The 19975-nt window shown below is 37.7% G+C and overlaps 1 protein-coding gene across 4 annotated transcripts in view; it reads right to left on the reverse strand.

Moving 5' to 3' along the window:
• The window catches only part of GRM5 (glutamate metabotropic receptor 5), a 534058-nt gene that overhangs the window by 81427 nt on the left and 432656 nt on the right, over positions 1-19975 (reverse strand). For all 4 annotated transcript variants that reach the window (XM_086678540.1, XM_086678543.1, XM_086678539.1 and 1 more), the window contains exons 6-7: positions 8473-8641; positions 2770-2896 (exon numbers count right to left, since the gene is read on the reverse strand). In XM_086678540.1, the coding sequence (XP_086534666.1) occupies positions 2770-2896; positions 8473-8641 (296 nt within the window). The remainder of the gene's footprint in view (positions 1-2769; positions 2897-8472; positions 8642-19975) is intronic.

Genomic DNA, 19975 nt, shown 5'->3' on the forward strand with positions numbered 1-19975 from the left:
TAAACGTTGAAAAAAAAATTAAAAAAAAAAAAAAAAGAAAAACTTGGAATATATCCTGTAGAGATATGAAAACACTGGTAAGTGTTGAGCAATGAAGTAAATGGGACAAATCTGTACTTTGGATACATTATCCAGCAGCAAGTTGAAAAGCAGACTTAGAGGCATGGGGCATACATTTGGGAGAAGTGAAATCAACTGGGAAATTACTGCAAGGGTCGAGTGTGAAATCTGAGAACCTAATCAAGGGAAGAGTTGTACAAATGGAGAAGAAAGGAGGGAATAAGAATATTTAGCAACTCAAATAGCTGGGCTTGACCAGTGACTGGATATGCGTGGCCTGGCATAGAGAAGAGTCTAGGATGGCTCCCTTGGTTTTGCTCACCATCTAGGAGAATGGTGGTGCCATTAAAAGCCTTGATCTGGCACACTCTAATATGATCTTCTTCACTTTTTAAAAAGTGAGCTGAAAATTATGCCTCATGATTAAGCTTTCTGGAATTCTCCCATCTTAAGTATGCCCTCCTTCATTCTTCCATAATACTTTGTTCATTCCTTATCTACCTGCAGCAGTTAGTATACTGTGTTGTTACTATTTACATATTTTTCTTCCACTAGATTATAAGTTTACTGAAAACTTAGATTGCATTTTGAATTTTAGTTCTTACTACATTTTCTGGCTCAAACTAAGGAGTTTGTTAAATTAATTCAGACTTCATTTGTTAAATTAATTAAGTCATACTTGAAAATCTCAAATTTTATGTCAAACGGATCTTGTCTTAAACCAAACTACTGATCTTTATCAAAGAATGCATTTATTTCTTCAGTTTTCAAAGCAGAAAATTTGGTTCCCTTACTTAGTATCTCGTTTAGTCCAAGACACCAAGAACTCTTGCCTGCAATGGCAACATGCTGTAACCACCCAACCTGTGTCCCTTCTCCTGCTTTCCATCCCCCTCCAAATCATTCTCCTGCACAGCTACTAGAATTATATTTTTGAAAATATACATTCAGTCATATTGGGCTTTCTTCTTCTGCTATACTCCATGCAATGGTTTCTCATTATACTTTATATCAAACATTCAAATCCTGAACATGTGCTATGAGGTTATACATGATCTAGTTCCTGCTACCTTTCTGATTTTCCCATTTGTTTCCACATAGGCAGACCTTAGGTGTGCTTTTCCCTTAGACAGAAATGCCCTTTTCACCATTCTTGGCTAGCTATTTCTATTTGTTACTCAGGCCTCAACTAATGTCCATTTCTTCAAAGAGAACTTTTATAACTACAAATTTAAATTGTATCTTCCCTAATATTTTCATTTTTATTCTAGCTCTTTTACTTTATATTAAACACAATTTGTGTGTGTGTGTGTGTGTGTGCTGTAGCTCATTCATTCAACTACGTTTATTGCAGGCTTTATGTTTAGCACTGAGTTGGCTCTAGGGATACCAGGATGTATGAGTTATCAGAAAGTTCAATGTCTAATGGTGAAAACAGGACTCAAGTGCTATCAGAAGGCACTTGGATGTTATATTAAATCAGATTTTTTTTTTTTTTTTTACTTTTTAAGAAAAGAGAAGTCTTCTGTATAAATACCAATCACTGACAATCACTGAAACAAAGCCTTAATGTAAGCTGGTCTCAAAAGGCCCAGGATCACAGGATTTTTAGAACCAGGCTTTTGGAATTGCTAATATAACTATCATGGCTAATCTCTCATCCTGTGAGGGATGGAGCCTAACAGTGATGATTTTATAATCTTCTAGCCTCTAGGAGTTTGATACTAAATCTGTGTTAATTGTCGAATCACTAGATGATCTGACATCCCACATAGTGGGCCCTCTGCCTAGACTGTTTGTCTCTTATTTTCCTTGAAGACCTACTCCTATAGGTCCTTTCCTCATATTCCATGTCCACAAATCTGTGCCCTTTAATAATATTGTAATCATATTTTTACCTTTTGCTTCCCATATTAACTTCTTTAAGATAGAGTTTGCATCATTATTTCTATATCTTTATTTCAATGGTGGGCAAACAGGCATGTAATAAATTTTTATTGCATAATTGGAAGGAAGGATGAAAGGTATTATATTCTGTTTTTACATTGGAAAAATTAGGAATAGCCATGAACTATAATCTTGAGAACACAATGACATATTCCTTAACATTTTTGGAGGAAAAAAAACCCAAACCCAAACAACACAAAAGTCAAACAAAGAAAGCAAACAAGCAACAATAACAAAAACAAAAAAACAAGTAGAGATAAGTTTTACCCTGTGCCAACATTGTTTTAAAACTCATTTGTTGGAGCTTCCTGGTTTAGAAGGAAAATTACTAAGAGTAGCAAAGTTTGAGACCAACTTCCACCCAACTCTGTGCTGTTTTTCTCTTGGATATGTCATATGTTTTAGTCTTTTATTGGCTAACAGCTCTCCCTCTCCACCTCAAATAGATGGTTAACTGGGACCCTGCCTAGGACCTTCTGAGACTCTTCTGAGGATGGGCTGAAAATGTCCAGTAGAAAACCTAGGAATTCTGATCTACTTTGGGGGTGTGAGCAGGAATATTGACCAATCTCTCCCTGAGATATAAAGATTTTTGAGATTAGCCCATGCATTGGGAAGGCTTCTGTCCCTAAGGGAATTCTTTGTCATGTGAACAATACCACCAAGATGAGAAATACTTGAGATGTGACCTCCTCCGTGTGTATATCCTTTTTCAGTTAATTTTTGAAGCATGTATCCATGCTGACATTGTGATACGTATACCTGTAAGGTCATCAGTGGGCCACGACCCCAGCTGGCACGCCTTGCAGGTGTATTCATCAAAGACATATTCATTCTCTTTACAGGGTGTACAGGTCCAACAACAGCTGACTTCTCCCTTCCGGATCACCTAAGGTAAATATTTAAAGTTTTGATTATTTTTTTGTATAGATGAAAATCCAGCAATCTGTTATTCAAATATGCTGTTTGCAAAGCAGAAATGGCTTTAACATAAATTATTTCAAATGTTATCAAATAGGTAGTGTGTTTATTAATATTCTCATTTTATAATCACAGAAACTGAAGCTGAGTTTAAGCAATTAGTCCCACATCATAAAATTGGTTGGTGACAGGGTTTAGAATTAAATTAAATACAAGTCTTTGAACTGAGAACAAACTGAGGGTTGATGGGGGGTGGGAGGGAGGGGGGGTGGGTGATGGGTATTGAGGAGGGCACCTTTTGGGATGAGCACTGGGTGTTGTATGGAAACCAATTTGACAATAAACTTCATATATTGAAAAAAATAAATACAAGTCTTTGGGTACTTAGCTTTAGATATCTATATTTAATGAAACGTCTGTGTTTGTACTTATATATAAATACACACTCATTTACACTTGTATGTATATAACTGAATTTTCCCCAGAGTCTTCTGTTTTCCCTCAAATTAAAAACTTTTGCTCTCTAAATTTATCTTGGCTCCTTCCATCAGTTGAATAATTGTTAGCAAGAAACATTGTATACCTGCTAAATTCAAAAGTCTACTTATATGATAAAAAAATCCTCAGGAATTCCTATTGAATTAAGAGACTCAACATGAATTTTTTTTCTGGAGTTCATCTCTTGGTCTCTATTTCTAATGAAAATCTGGTTCAATAATTCACAGCCCATTCCTTCCTATTCTAGTAGCTTTGATTTGCTTGGGATGATGGTGGATAAGGTCATTGAGACTATTATATACCTCTTCATCTGTTTGATTTTTTTAAGGCAATGGAAAATAATTGAAATAATTTAACAGTTGAAGGAGTCCCAGATGTTATTCTTTAGAAATGGATGTCTTTTATTTTTTTTCCACCACTGGTGCATGAATAGCCTCTGTGGAATAGAGACAGCATTCATTAAACATTCTTATAAATAATTAAAACTGTGATTAATAACCAGCAATAACCAGACACAGCAATGATTACACTGCATATTCCTTGTCCTCCATGCTGACTCTATTAATGACCTTCAATAGTAACAGTGTCTAGATATCTGTAGCCATATACAATTGTAAGCTGGCACCTCTTATATATTTCCTATCCCTTTTGCCGACTCTTGACACTGCCACCACACAAGTAGAGAATGACAGAAGGGTCTGAATGGTCCTTTCCTTAAAATAAACAGATAAGTAAGACAGCGTTGCTAATTAGACCTGCTTAATCTACCTAAAGTAGTCTTCATAATAATACTGACTAATGGCTATTTTCTGCATGCCATATACTGTTATCTCACTAAAACATTAGAGTAGCTCTGTAATAAGATGGTTGGTTTTATTTTATTCTTTTTTTTTAAGGGGAGAAAACTGAAGTGTGGTGAGCTTAGATAACACATATGGGCAAATGAAGGATCAAACAATGCCTGTTGGACTTCAAGACTCATGTTCATAAATGTTGTGCCTTATTGGTCTATATAGAGTTCAGGGGGTGGGAAGATGGGTTAAATAGGTGATAGGGATTAAGGAGTGCACTTGTGGGTGATGTGCACCTGGAGAGGTATGGAATTGTTGAATCACTATGTTGCATACCTGAAACTAATATGCTCACTAACTGCAATTAAAATAAAAACGTAAAAACAATAGAGTTCATGATATTTTGAAAGATGCAGTGCAAGAGTCCTGGACTTGAGAATCAAGAGGCACCAGGGTTCTGGTCTTACTTATAGCCAGTAAATAGTTGTGTAGCTTTGAACAGTTCCACAGCTGATTGACTGACTTCTTCAAACCAAGACCAGTGCTTTACATGTAATATCTAGCTTTATAGGGTTTCCTGATGATTAATAGCACAGTGATTTGTAAACTGTAGGACACTCTAACAATGTTAACTGTTTTATTAGTAATATGCATATGAATATTTATATAGAGAAAAAATGTCATTTTAAGGTAATTTCAACCATACTTTAAAACTATTGTTGGACAATTATTAGATTTTGTAATGCAAACAAGCACATCTGAAATACTGAAGGATTCTCTTTCTTAGGAGGGCATGGCAAACAAAGCAGCTGCATTTTTTTCCTTCTAGAAATATGCTCAGTTCCTGTGCTTTAGTTTGCATTGGTTTGTAAATTTCATTTTTTTTTTACCAAAATAAAATCATTTCCTGTTCTAAGAATAATTCCAATATTATAGTCTTTTTTTTTTTTTTACATCAGTGGTGACAACTTGGTATTTCTTCTGTTTAGAATTGATTTTACTTTTTTTTTCACATATTATATATGTTCTGTTTCACATTCATGAAAAGGTAGTGACAATTCTGTAACATCGTGACTCCCATTCTTTTTGAAGATCCTGGAAGTAGCTGTGCTTTCTTTGTGAATAACAATATGTAACATATTTGAACCTTTGCTAGACCAAGTGTACTTGCATGGACGCTAAGTTAACAAATCTGAAAGATGGCATGAGATGTTGACATCTTTAATAAAATTTCTCAATGACAACATTAAGCCATATTAAGAAAATATTGTCACTTGTATATTTAATACAGTGAAAATAATACGTGATTAGGAAAATAAAATTTGGGATTAACAAAAGACTAAACATTAAAAAATAACTAGTATTAAAAATATGATAACAGGGAGTCAAATTCTTCCATTGTGTAAGTTATTCCCAGTAGAATGGGGTAGAAAAGTACATATAAAAAAACCTCACAAATCAGCCATTCAGCATTTTGAAGTTACAGGTTCAAACTGTATTGCTGTGAAAGGTCAAAACAAACAATGTCCATGTGGTAATTTATCCAGGCTAATCTTTCTACAGGAGGAAATGGAAATTATGAACAATCAATATTCTGAGCGAGTCTAAAAATAATTTCACATACAGAATCTAATTGCAAGATGACTGGGCAAGATGCAGCCTGTCACTGAATATTAAAGGTTAGGAAACTTTTTCTGCAAAGTAAATATTTTTGTCTTTGTCGGCCATACAGTCTCTATTTCAACTCAACTGATAAATTCCATTTATTGTAGCACAAAAGCAGGCATAGACAACACATAAACAGATGAGCATGGTGTACTTCAATAAAACTTTATTTACAAAAACAAGCAGTAGGCTGGATTTGGCACATGGGTTATGTTTTATTAACCTGTGTTGTATACCATATCAAAACATACAGAAATATTTAGATACTCCATAAGCTATTGTGCCATTTAGCAGATAATATGAATGTCTATTTATCTTTATTTACCTTGTCTTTCTTCCTTCTGGTCTTATGCTTACCAAATCTTCAGAACTACCCCTTGAAGGTTTTACAGTTGACACTGAATTATTTCCATTTAATTTGTAATCACCAATGAATAAACACCTCAAATGTTCTAAACAGAGTAAACATGAGATTGACTGAAAAGACCAAGGCTGACTGCTCCAGGTATATACACTGCCTGAAGTGTGGTAGTCTAGTACTTCAATAAATATTTGATGAATAATTTGATATCATTTTTCTTCCCCTAGGGCATTATACCTCAATAGCTAAACTTCTTTTATTTTTATTATATCTTCATTCTCTCTTTCACTGACTTTTATTTTTATTATATCTTCATTCTCTCTTTCACTGACTTTTTATTTCCTGGAAGTGTGGCCAGAACTCACTTAGCCTAAAAGTAACTTTTCAATGTCCTTAACTATCATACATGCCCCTTAACTGCTTTTCATCACATACTTCTTCTTGCTCAGTTACCATTCTATTGTTTTAATCTACAAGCTTCTGTTTCCAGAAGGCCCAGGTGAAGGGCTAACCCTAATTTTCTTGTCTTTCCCTCAGTGCTTCTCTTCCTTGACCTCTCTTTTCCACTGGCTACCACCTTGCATGACAGCTTGCTTTCTGGTTCTCTATCTCTCCCTGGCCCTGTTGTCCCTCATTCCCTACCTTTTCTTCTTCCTTTAGGCTTTTTTTAATGTTTATTTTTGAGAGAGAGAGAGAGACAGAGTACAAGCAGGAGGGGGCAGAGAGAGAGGGAGACTACAGAATCTAAAGCAGGCTCCAGGCTCCAAGCCATCTGCACAGAGCCCAATGGTGGGGCTCGAAATCATGAGCCGTCAGATTATGACCTGAGCTGAAGTTGGACACTCAACTGACTGAACCACTGGAGGGACCCTCCCCTTACCCCCTTTATGCTTTCAAAGTATATCTTCAGTGTCTGTTCTTGGTCCACATTTATTTCCTCTGTATACTTTCCGGTTCAGTGACTTACCTACTCTAACAGCTCCAACTTTAGCTCTATTCAATTCACTCTGTATCTTCAGCCTTATTTCTCATTGTTGTAGACCAATGTTTTCTATCACTGGATAGATATCTCAAAACCAATAGGCTGCCAAATTAACCCATTGCCTTTTCTCTAAAACCATTTCCATTTTTCTATGCTTGACTTTCTAGTTACTAAGACTTGAAATTGCAGTTGTCTTGGACTTCTTTTTCTTCTCCAATCTGACCTCCAGTTGGTAGCCAGCGTTGATTAAGTATACCTATATATATATATAATGTTTCTCTCAAATACTTCTCCTGTTCCCTCTCCATTCTCACTGTTTCTTCCATAATGCAGGATTCTTGTTATCACTATCAGTGTCCTTGCTTGTCTCTTCTTTCTCTATTCATGTTTATAACTACTTATGCATCTTTACCTACTATAGCCTAGTTTATGTCAACATCTTTGTCAAAATTATCCTGACTCCTGGTTAATAAAAATTAAGTTCAATCTGCTTAGTATGCCATTCAAAACTCTCCACAATATGGCTTCAATTTATCATTTTGACTTTCTCTTTTATAATAACCATTTAAAGCAATGAACTCTAGATTATTCACTATTATTCCAGAACATTCTTCAATCGACCACTTCTGTATCTTTCCTATTACTGTTCCCTCTATGTAAGTGATCATTTTCCCACATCTCGCTCTGAAATCATATCCATTCTTCATGGTCCAATGTCTAACATTTGACTCAGAAGTAATCTCTCCCATTCTTTTATGTGAACTTAATGAAATCATCACATTTTATATGATGTTGCTTATCTGTGCCTTATGGTACTTTTCCTCAGCTAGACTACAATTCTTCTGGCAGTAAATGTGTGTTACTTATTTTTTCCCCACTGATATAAACTATTACATTTGTAATAGTTTGACAAATATTTGTTAAGTTAATTAGGAATTAATGTGTTTTCCAACTGCTAACTATCTATCCCCAGGAGCATGTCCTTAAAAGGCTTACATGAGTACAAAGAGTGTGGATAAATATGACTCAACTGTCAATTGGTTCAATCAGTCCAATTACTAAGACTACTATAGGTCATACTATCAAAAGGAATTAATGAGAGAAAAGTAAAAAAAAAAAATTTTTTTGACGTTAGAAGCTTATAATGTAAAAGGTAAGACAAGTATCTAAAAGTTACAGAAATAGCCAATGACAGTGAATACTTTTGAATTTACAAAACAATTTAAAAAACATGGACTTTATTTTACCTTTATCTGGCCTTTCTCACATGGTTCACTGCAAACGGATCTGATGATGTTGTTTTTCTTGGACCATACTTCATCATCATCCATTTTTAATTCTCCATTATCCCAGCTTCCAACATTGATATAATCAAAATAATCTTTTCCCATTTCCTTGAAATTCATTATTTCATACCTTAGGAACAAGAACATAATGATTATTCAGCTAAGAATATAAGTATTCAGCTATGAAAAAGCAATAGATTTCATTTCCCAAAAACGTATCTACTATCATATTAGTGACACTGGAATTTTCCATGACAGTACACTTAGAATAACAAAAAAGCCTGTCTGCCTCACTTTACTTTAAGAGACTGTTTTTTTTGTTTGTTTGTTTGTTTTTTGTTTTTTGTTTTTTTTTTACCATCAAGCTTATACATGAAATAGAAGATAATCCCATGTGAGAAGGTGACTTGACCTCAGCAGGATGAAAAACAGTTTTGAAATAACTTCAAGAGGTTTAAACAAGTACTACTGTTAGACTTCTAAAAAAGATAGAAAGGTTTTTATCTCCATTCAAATAAAATGACAAAATTTTCCTTTACTAGCCAAGTAACAAATTTGGTAAATGTTTAATCCTGTCTTCAGCTGTAGGGAATGTGGGGATAATCTGGATAGGGACTGATTTTACCTTTATTATTTTACACTTTATCAGTGGCTAAGTCGTTGTCTAAAGAGACTATCAGGAGTGGTATTTAAAATAAATCTGAAAAGAATTTATGAGATGGGAAGATGGTGGCAGAGTAGGAGGATCTTAGGCTCGTCTCATCCCACAAATACAACTACATTAACTATCAAATCATCCTAAATACCCCAGGGATTAACCTGAAGACTGGCAGAAAAAACTCCACAAATAAGGGAGAGAAGAGGCCACATTGAAGAAGGTAGGAGGTGTGGAGATGCAGTCTGGGATAGAAATGGATCATAGCTGCTGTGGTGTGGTGGGAGGAGTTGCTGTTGTGGAGATGCGACAGATAGGCTAACACATAGGGGAGTGCACAGGGAAAATGAAACCCCATAACAATTGGCTTGGAAAGTGAGAGGGGCTGAATTTCATGAGTTTTTGCAACCAGTGGGGCTTAAAGCCTGGGGTTCTAAAGGTCAGCAGACTTGGCTCCAGAAGGATAGAGGGGGCTACTCTTGGAGAGAAGGCAGGCAAACAACTCATGGACATGTAGCATGGAAACAGTGAGCTGAAGAGCACCTGGGGCACACAGTGGAGAGGTATCTGCTCACTTTGGAGTGTGTCCCAGAGAGGCAACATTCACAGAGAGGCTCTTCCAGGAACAAAGGAACTGGCAGGCACCCTTCCCCCATACCACCCCTCAGCATAAACACAGAGCTACCTGTGGTAAGCAGCCCAACACTGACACTCACTACCTAACTTGCTTACACCAAGTCATTCCCCTGCAATCCAGTGGAACTGCCCTTCCCAGTCACCCTTGCCTAAATCCCATCTTGGTGGTCCCCCTCCCCAAGAAGACTGGCCCAAACCCCTGCTGACACCCCATCTCCTGACCCAGGAGTTTTGTGGGGCCTTGATTCTGGAGGTGGTGGCAAAAGGTCTCATTTCACAAGCAGACCAGACCATACTTACTCAAAATGCACCACATTCAGTCTGGAAACCAAACACTGCCCACAACAGACAAAGATAACCTCTATAGATGATTGGCCTAAAGGATAAAGCATCCAGGGCACAATAGCAGACCACTGGCAGCACACACTGGAGATACTCCCTGAAGTGCCAGTCCCTGAGGAACAGGGGCCATTGTATTGTAGAGCACCACAAGACCTTTTCTTCATAAGGCTATTACCCTCAAGAACAAGAGAAGTAGCTGAATTTCCTAACACAGAGAAGCAGTCACACAGACTTTGACAAAATGAGAAGACAGAGGATACAGGACAAGGTCATGGCCATAGATCTGAGTGAAACAGATAAAAGTAACATGCCTGGTACAGAATTTAAAGTAATAAACATAAAGATATTCACTAGACTTCAAAAAAAGAGTGGAAGACATGAATGAGACCCTTAACACAGAGATGAGGAATAGCATAGCAGAGATAAAAGGTTCAATAAACTAAAAGAGAGGCACATTGATAGAGTGAATAGCAGACTGGGAGAAGCAGAGAAATGAATTAATGACCTAGAAGACAGAGTAATGGAAAGTGATCAAGCTGAACAAAAGAGAGAATGAAGATTTATGCAAAATGAGAATATACTTAGGGAAATCAGTGACTCCATCAAATGTAATAACACTCATATTATAGGGATCCCAGAAGAAAAGAGAGAAAAGGAGCCAGAAATTTTATTTGAAGAAATAATAGATGAAAACTTTCTAACCTGGGGAAGGAAACATCCAGATCCAGGAGGCACAGAGATCTCCCAACAAAATCAACAAAAGCAGATAAACAACAACCACAAAACAAAAAATAAAATGACAATAAATACATATCTATTAATAATTAAATGTAAATTGGAGGGAGAGGGAAGATGGCGGCGTAGGAGGACGCTGGGCTCACCGCGCGTCCTGCTGATCACCTAGATTCCACCTACACCTGCCTAAATAACCCAGAAAACCACAGAGGATTAGCAGAACGGAGTCGCCGGAGCCAAGCGCAGACGAGAGGCCCACGGAAGAGGGTAGGAAGGGTGGCGAGGCGGTGTGCGCTCCAAGGACTGGCGGGAGGGAGCTGGGGCGGAGGGGCGGCTCGCCGGCCAAGCAGAGCCCCCGAGTCTGGCTTGCAAAAGCGGAGGGGCCTGACGGACTGTGTTCCGACAGCAAGCGCGACTTAGCGTCTGGGAGGTCATAAGTTAACAGCTCTGCTCAGAAAGCGGGAAGGCTGGAGGACAAAGGGAAGGAGAGCTGCTGAGCCCCCTGACGACAGAGCTCAGTTTGGTGGGGAACAAAGGCGCTCGCCAGCGCCATCTCCCCCGCCCATCCCCCAGCCAAAATCCCAAAGAGAACCAGTTCCTGCCAGGGAACTTGCTCGCTCCACACAAACACCCAACTCTGGGCTTCTGCGGAGCCAAACCTCCGGATCTGACTCCCTCCTGCTGCCACAGGGCCCCTCCTGAAGTGGATCACCTAAGGAGAAGCAAGCTAAGCCTGCCCCTCCTGCCCCTGTGCACCTTGCCTACCCACCCCAGCTAAGACGCCAGATCCCCAGCATCACAAGCCTGGCAGTGTGCAAGTAGCCCAGACAGGCCACCCCACCCCACAGTGAATCCCGCCCCTAGGAGAGGGGAAGAGAAGGCACACACCAGTCTGACTGTGGCCCCAGCGGTGGGCTGGGGGCAGACATCAGGTCTGACTGCGGCTCCGCCCACCAACTCCAGTTATACACCACAGCACAGGGGAAGTGCCCTGCAGGTCCTCACCACGCCAGGGACTATCCAAAATGACCAAGCGGAAGAATTCCCCTCAGAAGAATCTCCAGGAAATAACAACAGCTAATGAGCTGATCAAAAAGGATTTAAATAATATAACAGAAAGTGAATTTAGAATAATAGTCATAAAATTAATCACTGGGCTTGAAAACAGTATAGCTGACAGCAGAGAATCTCTTGCTACAGAGATCAAGGGACTAAGGAACAGTCACGAGGAGCTGAAAAACGCTTTAAACGAAATGCATAACAAAATGGAAACCACCACGGCTCGGATTGAAGAGGCAGAGGAGAGAATAGGTGAACTAGAAGATAAAGTTATGGAAAAAGAGGAAGCTGAGAAAAAGAGAGATAAAAAAATCCAGGAGTATGAGCGGAAAATTAGAGAACTAAGTGATACACTAAAAAGAAATAAGACACGCATAATTGGTATCCCAGAGGAGGAAGAGAGAGGGAAAGGTGCTGAAGGGGTACTTGAAGAAATAATAGCTGAGAACTTCCCTGAACTGGGGAAGGAAAAAGGCATTGAAATCCAAGAGGCACAGAGAACTCCCTTCAGACGTAACTTGAATCGATCTTCTGCACGACATATCATAGTGAAACTGGCAAAATACAAGGATAAAGAGAAAATTCTGAAAGCAGCAAGGGGTAAACGTGCCCTCACATATAAAGGGAGACCTATAAGACTCGTGACTGATCTCTCTTTTGAAACTTGGCAGGCCAGAAAGAATTGGCACGAGATTTTCAGTGTGCTAGACAGAAAATATGCAGCCGAGAATCCTTTAACCAGCAAGTCTGTCATTTAGAATAGAAGGAGAGATAAAGTTCTTCCCAAACAAACAAAAATTGAAGGAATTTGTCACCACTAAACCAGCCCTACAAGAGATCCTAAGGGGGACCCTGTGAGACAAAGTACCAGAGACATCACTACAAGCATAAAACATACAGACATCACAATGACTCTAAACCCATATCTTTCTATAATAACACTGAATGTAAATGGATTAAATGCGCCCACCAAAAGACATAGGGTATCAGAATGGATAAAAAAACAAGACCCATCTATTTGCTGTCTACAAGAGACTCATTTTAGACCTGAGGACACCTTTAGATTGAGAGTGAGGGGATGGAGAACTATTTATCATGCTACTGGAAGCCAAAAGAAAGCTGGAGTAGCCATCCTTATATCAGACAAACTAGACTTTAAATTAAAGGCTGTAACAAGAGATGAAGAAGGACATTATATAATAGTGACAGGGTCTATCCATCGGGAAGAGCTAACAATTATAAATGTCTATGCGCCGAATACCGGAGCGCCCAAATATATAAAACAATTACTCATAAACATAAGCAACCTTATTGAGAAGAATGTGGTAATTGCAGGGGACTTTAACACCCCACTTACAGAAATGGATAGATCATCTAGACACACGGTCAATAAAGAAACAAGGGCCCTGAATGAGACATTGGATCAGATGGACTTGACAGATATATTTAGAACTCTGCATCCCAAAGCAACAGAATATACTTTCTTCTTGAGTGCACATGGAACATTCTCCAAGATAGATCATATACTGGGTCACAAAACAGCCCTTCATAAGTTTACAAGAATTGAAATCATACCATGCATACTTTCAGACCACAATGCTATGAAGCTTGAAATCAACCACAGAAAAAAGTCTGGAAAACCTCCAAAAGCATGGAGGTTAAAGAACACCCTACTAACGAATGAGTGGGTCAAACAGGCAATTAGAGAAGAAATTAAAAAATATATGGAAACAAACGAAAATGAAAATACAACAATCCAAATGCTTTGGGACGCAGCGAAGGCAGTCCTGAGAGGAAAATACATTGCAATCCAGGCCTATCTCAAGAAACAAGAAAAATCCCAAATACAAAATCTAACAGCACACCTAAAGGCAATAGAAGCAGAACAGCAAAGGCAGCCTAAACCCAGCAGAAGAAGAGAAATAATAAAGATCAGAGCAGAAATAAACAATATAGAATCTAAAAAAACTGTAGAGCAGATCAACGAAACCAAGAGTTGGCTTTTTGAAAAAATAAACAAAATTGACAAACCTCTAGCCAGGCTTCTCAAAAAGAAAAGGGAGATGACCCAACTAGATAAAATCATGAATGAAAATGGAATGATTACAACCAATCCCTCAGAGATACAAACAATTATCAGGGAATACTATGAAAAATGATATGCCAACAAATTGGACAACCTGGAAGAAATGGACAAATTCCTGAACACCCACACTCTTCCAAAACTCAATCAGGAGGAAATAGAAAGCTTGAACAGACCCATCACCAGCGAAGAAATTGAATCGGTTATCAAAAATCTCCCAACAAATAAGAGTCCAGGACCAGATGGCTTCCCAGGGGAGTTCTACCAGACGTTTAAAGCAGAGATAATACCTATCCTTCTCAAGCTATTCCAAGAAATAGAAAGGGAAGGAAAACTTCCAGACTCATTCTATGAAGCCAGTATTACTTTGATTCCTAAACCAGACAGAGACCCAGTAAAAAAAGAGAACTACAGGCCAATATCCCTGATGAATATGGATGCAAAAATTCTCAATAAGATACTAGCAAATCGAATTCAACGGCATATAAAAAGAATTATTCACCATGATCAAGAGGGATTCATTCCTGGGATGCAGGGCTGGTTCAACATTCGCAAATCAATCAACGTGATACATCACATTAACAAAAAAAAAGACAAAAACCATATGATCCTGTCAATCGATGCAGAAAAGGCCTTTGACAAAATCCAGCACCCTTTCTTAATAAAAACCATTGAGAAAGTCGGGATAGAAGGAACATACTTAAAGATCATAAAAGCCATTTATGAAAAGCCCACAGCTAACATCATCCTCAACAGGGAAAAACTGAGAGCTTTTTCCCTGAGATCAGGAACACGACAGAGATGCCCACTCTCACTGCTGTTGTTTAACATAGTGCTGGAAGTTCTAGCATCAGCAATCAGACAACAAAAGGAAATCAAAGGCATCCAAATGGCCAAAGATGAAGTCAAGCTTTCGCTTTTTGCAGATGACATGATATTATACATGGAAAATCCCATAGACTCCACCAAAAGTCTGCTAGAACTGATACATGAATTCAGCAAAGTTGCAGGATACAAAATCAATGTACAGAAATCAGTTGCATTCTTATACACTAACAATGAAGCAACAGAAAGACAAATAAAGAAACTGATCCCATTCACAATTGCACCAAGAAGCATAAAATACCTAGGAATAAATCTAACCAAAGATGTAAAGGATCTGTATGCTGAAAACTATAGAAAGCTTATGAAGGCAATTGAAGAAGATTTAAAGAAATGGAAAGACATTCCCTGCTCATGGATTGGACGAATAAATATTGTCAAAATGTCAATACTACCCAAAGCTATCTACACATTCAATGCAATCCCAATCAAAATTGCACCAGCATTCTTCTCGAAACTAGAACAAGCAATCCTAAAATTCATATGGAACCACAAAAGGCCCCGAATAGCCAAAGTAATTTTGAAGAAGAAAACCAAAGCAGGAGGCATCACAATCCCAGACTTTAGCCTCTACTACAAAGCTGTCATCATCAAGACAGCATGGTATTGGCACAAAAACAGACACATAGACCAATGGAATAGAATAGAAACCCCATAACTAGACCCACAAACGTATGGCCAACTCATCTTTGACAAAGCAGGAAAGAACATCCAATGGAAAAAAGACAGTCTCTTTAACAAATGATACTGGGAGAACTGGACAGCAACATGCAGAAGGTTGACACTAGACCACTTTCTCACACCATTCACAAAAATAAACTCAAAATGGATAAAGGACCTGAATGTGAGACAGGAAACCATCAAAACCTTAGAGGAGAAAGCAGGAAAAGACCTCTCTGACCTCAGCCATAGCAATCTCTTCCTCGACACATCCCCAAAGGCAAGGGAATTAAAAGCAAAAGTGAATTACTGGGACCTTATGAAGATAAAAAGCTTCTGCACAGCAAAGGAAACAACCAACAAAACTAAAAGGCAACCAACGGAATGGAAAAGATATTTGCAAATGACATATCGGACAAAGGGCTAGTATCCAAAATCTATAAAGAGCTCACCAAACTCCACACTCGAAAAGCAAATAACCCAGTGAAGAAATGGGCAGAAAACATGAGTAGACACTTCTCTAAAGAAGACATCCGGATGGCCAACAGGCACATGAAAAGATGTTCAGCGTCACTCCTCATCAGGGAAATACAAATCAAAACCACACTCAGATATCACCTCACGCCAGTCAGAGTGGCCAAAATGAACAAATCAGGAGACTATAGATGCTGGAGAGGATGTGGAGAAATGGGAACCCTCTTGCACTGTTGGTGGGAATGCAAATTGGTGCAGCCGCTCTGGAAAGCAGTGTGGAGGTTCCTCAGAAAATTAAAAATAGACCTACCCTATGACCCAGCAATAGCACTGCTAGGAATTTATCCAAGGGACACAGGAGTACTGATGCATAGGGGCACTTGTACCCCAATGTTCATAGCAGCACTCTCAACAATAGCCAAGTTATGGAAAGAGCCTAAATGTCCATGAAGTGATGAATGGATAAAGAAATTGTGGTTTATATACACAATAGAATACTACGTGGCAATGAGAAAAAATGAAATATGGCCTTTTGTAGCAACGTGGATGGAACTGGAGAGTGTGATGCTAAGTGAAATAAGCCATACAGAGAAAGACAGATACCATATGGTTTCACTCTTATGTGGATTGAGAAACTTAACAGGAACCCATGGGGGAGGGGAAGGAAAAAAAAAAAAAAAGAGGTTAGAGTGGGAGAGAGCCAAAGCATAAGAGACTGTTGAGAACTGAGAACAAACTAAGGGTTGATGGGGGGTGGGAGGGAGGAGAGGGTGGGTGATGGGTATTGAGGAGGGCACCTTTTGGGATGAGCACTGGGTGTTGTATGGAAACCAATTTGACAATAAATTTCATATATAAATAAAAAAAAAAAGGGAAAAAAAATAAAAAAAAATAAAAAAAAATTAAATGTAAATTGATTATGCACTCCAATCGAAAGGCATAGGGTGACAGAATGGATAAAAAAACCAGACCTGTCTGTATGCTGCCTGCAAGAGATTCTTTTTAGACCTAAAAACACCAGATTGAAAGTGAAGGGATGAAGAAACATTTATCATGCAAATAGGTGTCAAAAGAAAACCAGGATAGCTAATACTTATATTGGACAAAACAATACTTAAAAAAAAAAGACTGTAAAAAGAGACAAAGAAGGGGACATATAATAATGAAGGGGAGAATCCAACAAAAAGGTATAACAAGTGTAAATATTTATGCATTGAACAAAAAGCACCCAAATACATAAAACAGTTAATAACAAACATAAGCAACTAATCTATGATAATACAATAATAGTAGGGGACTTTAACACCCCACTTACATCAATAGATCATCTAAACAGAAAACCAACAAGGAAACAATGGCTTTGAATGATACACTGTACTAGATGGATTTACCAGAGATATTCAGAACATTCCATCCTAAAAAAGCAGAACACACATTCTTTTTAAATCCTCTCAGAATATTCTCGAGAATAGATAACATATTAGGCCACAAAACAAGCCTCAACAAATTCAAGAAAATCAAACTCATATCATGCCTAGTTTCTGACCACAACACTATGAAATTAGAAGTCAATCACAGGAACAAGTATGGAAAATTCACAAAAACATGGAGGTTAAATGACATGCTACTAAACAATGAGTGGGCCAACCAGGAAATTAAAGAAGGAAATAAAAAGGTACATGGAAACAAATGAAAATGAAAATGCAACATTCTAAAACCTTTGGGATATAGCAGAAGCAGTTATAAGAGGGAAGTTCATAGCAATATAGACCTACCTCAAGAAGGAAAAAGAATCTCAAATAAACATTCTTACACTGGAAGGAGCTAAAAACAGAACAACAAACAAAATCTTAAACCAGCAGAAGGAAGGGAATAATAGAGATTAGAGCAGAATAAATGATGTAGAAACTAAATATCAAAAGAACACGTCAATGAAACCTTGGCCTGATTCTTTGAAAAAAAAAAAATCAATGAAATCGATAAAACTCTAACCGAACTTGTCAAGAAAAAAAGGGAAAGGACTCAAACAAATAAAATCACAAGGGAGAGAGGAGGAATAACAACCACTATAGAAATAAAAATAATTATAAGAGAATATTATGAAAACTAAATGCCAAAAAATTGGACAACCTAGAAAATGGATAAATTCCTAGAAACATATAAACTATGAAAACTGAAACAGGAAGAAATAGAAAATTTGAACAGATCAATAACCAGCATAGAAATTGAATCAGAAATCCAAAAATTCCCAACAAAGTCCAGGAAGAGATGGCTTCACAGTGAATTCTACCAAATATTTAAAGAAGATTTAACCTATTCTTCTCAAACTATTCCGAAACATAGAAAAGGAAGGAAAACTTCCAAATTCATTCTATGAGGCCAGCACTACCTTGATACCAAAACCAGATAAAGGCACCACTAAAAAAGAGAACTACAGGCCAATATTTTTGATGATCATAGATGCAAAAATTCTCAACAAAACACTATCAAACCAAATTCAATAATACAGTAAAACAAACAAACAAACAAAACCAAAAAAAAACATTCACCATGATCAAGTAGGATATATTCCAGGATTGCAAGGGTGGTTCAATACTGCCAAATCAATCAATGTGATATATATCACATCAATAAGAAAAAAGATAGGAACAATAAGATCATTTCAATAGATGCAGAAAAAGCATTTGACAAAGTACAACATCCATTCATGATAAAAATCCTCAACAAGGTAGGTTTAGAGGGAATATACCTCAATATAATAAAGGCCATATATGAAAAACCCATAGCTAACATCATCCTTAATGGGGAAAAACTGAGAACTTTTCCCCTAATGTCAGGAACAAGACAAGGATGTCTACTATCACCACTTAAAAAAAATTATGGGGCACCTGGGTGGCTCAGTTGGTTAAGCATCAGACTCTTGGTATCAGCTTAGATGATGGTCTTGAGGTTGTGAGATTGAGCCCCATGTAGGGCTCTGCTCTGGGCATGGAGCCTGCTTGAGATTCTTTCTCTTTCTGCCCTTCCCTCACTCTCATGCATGTTCACTTTCTAAACAAACAAACAAACAAACAAACAAATAAATATCATTTCTAAAAATATATTTATCTAAACAATCCCTACAGCCAACATAGGGCTCAAACTCATGACCCCAAAATCAAGAGCTGTATGCTCTACCAAATGAGCCGGCAAGGTGCCCCTTACCACTTTTATTCAACATAGTACTAGAAGTCCTAGCCACAGCAATTAGACAACAATAACAAAAATTCATCCATTCAGTAAGGAAGAAGTAAAACTTTCACTATTTGCAGATGACATGATAGTTTATATAGAAAACCTGAAAGACGCCACCAGAAAGCTTCTAGAACTGATAAACAAATTTAGTAAAGTCTCAGGATACAAAGTTAATATACAGAAATGTGTTGCATTTCTACACACCAATCATGAAGCAGCAGGAAGAGAAATTAAGAAAGCAAACCCATTATGATTGCACCCAAAATAATCACTTCTTTGGTTAGGCTTATTCCTAACCAAAGAAGTGAAAGACCTTTCTCTGAAAAGTGTTAAATCACTGATGAAAGAAATTGAATATGACACAGAGAAATGCAAAGACATTCCATGCTCAGGGGTTGGAAGAACAAATATTGTTAAAATGTCCATATTACCTAAAGCAATGTATACATTTAATGCAATCCCTGTCAAAATACCAACAGCATTTTTCACAGAACTGGAAGAAACTATTCTAAAATTTGTATGGAACCACAAAAGACTGTGAATAGCCAAAGCAATCTTGAAAAAGAAAGGCAAACTTGGAGGTGTTACAATTCTGGATTTCAAGTTATATTACAAAGCTATAGTGATCAAAATGGTATGGTACTAGCACAAAGATAGACACATAGGTCAACAGAACAGAATAGAAAACCCAGAAATAAACCCAT

This window comes from Puma concolor, chromosome D1, assembly GCF_028749965.1.
Source record: "Puma concolor isolate L17-30 chromosome D1, mPumCon1.1.hap2, whole genome shotgun sequence".
Classification (NCBI taxonomy): domain Eukaryota; kingdom Metazoa; phylum Chordata; class Mammalia; order Carnivora; family Felidae; genus Puma; species Puma concolor.